General features: G+C 38.3%; 1 protein-coding gene across 1 annotated transcript in view; it reads left to right on the top strand.

Moving 5' to 3' along the window:
- The first annotated feature begins 1,289 nt into the window (after positions 1-1,289).
- TMEM139 (transmembrane protein 139) overlaps positions 1,290-2,865 on the top strand; it is a 2,040-nt gene continuing 464 nt past the window's right edge. Inside the window, exon 1 of the mRNA XM_009865935.1 lies at positions 1,290-1,537. Within this exon, the coding sequence (XP_009864237.1) occupies positions 1,290-1,537 (248 nt within the window). The remainder of the gene's footprint in view (positions 1,538-2,865) is intronic.

The following is a 2,865-nucleotide window of genomic DNA, read 5'->3' as shown; positions in this document are numbered from 1 at the left end:
ATCATTTTGTACCTTCCCATATTCACTAGTTTCTGGCTTTTAGTTTCAAAAGAAATCTTCCTTTGTCTAACTACAAGAAAATAGGAAGAAGGGAGAGTTTTACTGGAGTCCCATCCTCGGGTCAGAAGGGGAAGAAGCGGGGACAAAAGAGCTTGCACATTATTCCTTGTGATGAAGAGAGAAGTTAAAACATGACTGCTCCTACCTATCGAAACCTCTCTCTGGTAAGTGTACCCTGAAAAAGAATGTCTTTTTTTTTCTGGCATTTGTATGTATACATTTATCTATTTTTGCTGTAACAAGGGAACACATCTGGTGTGCAAAAGCACACAATGTAACATGGAACTATATAAAACTGTATATTTATTTGGAGATACTTATTCATAAAAAATATGCCCACTGTGATATGTTTTATTCCTTCACAGTGTGATATATGTAGTTTAGTATAACACACAAGATGACTCCTTAATTCTTGAATACTACGGATCCCTGGTATTCATTCTATATTGACTGTACACAGTGATAACAGCTGACTCGTTCACAGAGATGGGGTTTGAAATGAGGCCCATGAGGGGCTCTCGTGTTTGAGAATGGTGCAAAAAAGCACATCAGCAGAAAAAGAACTGAGGGTATAGGCAAATACTCAAACATATGCCTACATTTTGCAAAACCAGATATAGCCCAGCTATATCTAGAACCTAAAGTAATGATATTGCTAATGCTACACTGAAGTTAGATGCTCACTTTACTGGGGCAGACAATGCCATTAATATGGATACTTTTCTTGCAGGATCTAAACCAGTACCTGAATATTCATTATCTAATGTACAAATCTCCTAGAATTAACCTTTAAAGTTATTCTGCATTTAATTTTCATAGTAAACTCAAATATGCATCTTAAACTGCTCTATGTTCTATTAAGAAGCTAGACTTTTTTTAGATAAACCTGGCAATAAGTGCTGATGATCTATTTATGCATTTTATGTCTTGCAACTGCGTGCCCAAGCGTTCCCATAATTCAACACACATTCACATAGGAAATTCTAGTACATTTACATCAGTGTGCACTTATGCACTGATTTCCCGGACTTATTACACATATGGATAACTGCATGTTCTCGTGATGGCATGTACTCGAGTATGCATGTACTTATTTTGGTCACGATACTGTTGATGTGCTTGTACGCTCATGTTTCATGTTGAAAAAAACTTATTTCGTCTTCCACAGATGTCTGTCCCCTTAACTGCTCATCTGTTCTCAACTATCTGCTACCACCACCTACACTACCATGTGGTTAGAGACACACTGGAAGAACATCCGCCAAGCCTTGTTGCTTCTTTTCACTGCTGCTCTTCTCATTGGGGTCACCCTGTTGGCCATTTCATCTAACATCAATCCAGTAGGCTATTTCTTCCTAGGGGTAGGGGGAGTGTGCCTGATTGGGTATTTGCTGACTGTGTTTGTCGAGTGTTACCTGAGGAATTGGCACCGGCGTGACGCAAATGAAACAACTCCAAACAGGCAAAGCCAGGCAGGGTAAGTAGCCACCTGATTAGTCGTCTTACTTCAACTTTCTCTCCTCAGTTATAGCCATTTTACATATTGTTTTGCTGCCATTCCCCTAGGGCACCAAACACAAATTCCATTCCAGAAGATAGAAGTTCTTTTCAGGGTGTTTTCCTTCATTCTTCAGGTGGAGGCTGCAAATGTCTGTGCCACGCATGTCATGTATCTCGCCCAATACATATTTTCTTCCCCCCTCAGGAACTGATCCACTAACAGTTTCCAAGGTTAAACAGATCCAGGCCGTTTTATTTTTCTTTGAGTAACTGAGTCTTGCCAAACAATGAGTCAGACACGGAAAAAGAAAAAATGCTGAAGCAATACTGAATCTTACCTGGGTTTAGGTCTATAAACCTTATCTCCAGAGCAACTGTTCCTCGGTAAACTTTTAAAAAGGAACCTGTCAAATGGGTGTGTTTCCACTCTTAAAAAAAACAACTCTACCCTAATAAACCCTGATTTTGAAAGGCTCTGAATACTCCCATATCATTTTTTGCTTCATGTGCATTTTCCAGTTCTCAGTATTACCTAATTTAATCCTAATTTGCCCACAGCAGTTGAAGAATTTAACTTCATTTGTATCTTTCCTTCCTTGTCTATATAATCCAGGTAATCATTGTCCACATCCATAAATGACTTGACACTCTCAAATACAGGGTTTGCAGGAGGGCAAAAATGTTCCTATATGTTTATTTTTAGAAAGAGTACTTAAAAATAAGTCTATATTGGACTTTGCTAGCTTGGGAGCACACTAGAAGAAAATTAATATCTGTTTATTTAAAAATACAACCTAAAAAGGAAAATGTTTCTAGAGTAACATCTTCCTCTGCTGATACTCTGATAACACAGAATAGTTAGGCCCTGTTTAAACTAAATGAAAATTCTTAATTTTCTTCTTTTCTTAATAATAGATGAACATTGAGCTAATGTATTAAAAAAGCGAGGTCCTGTTTTATTCCAAGAAATAATTAGCAGGTAGTTAAGTTTTAGTAATAAATTTAGCTCGTAGGAGATTTTAAATGAGGGACATCAAACTAAACCTAGGACACTGAATCAAACAGTGTGGCCTTCTTCACTTGAGGAGTGGGGGAAAATGGTCAGACAAGCCATTCTCTAGACCAGGAAGCACAACATTAAACTGGCTGGAAAACTGAGCTGATCCAATACCAGAACATCACATACAGTAATACCACAGGAGATACCGCGTCTCAGTCCCATCTATTGGTTTTAGCACGGTCCCTACAGTACATTCATTGGACTTCCCGTCTCTGCATAAAACAAGCAGTAGAATAAGCAGTAGA

The sequence above is a fragment of the Apaloderma vittatum genome, unplaced genomic scaffold (assembly GCF_000703405.1).
Source record: "Apaloderma vittatum isolate BGI_N311 unplaced genomic scaffold, ASM70340v1 scaffold23863, whole genome shotgun sequence".
NCBI classification, from domain to species: Eukaryota; Metazoa; Chordata; class Aves; order Trogoniformes; family Trogonidae; genus Apaloderma; species Apaloderma vittatum.
Note: the sequence above shows the minus strand (reverse complement) of the source record. Positions and strands in the feature narration are given on the sequence as shown.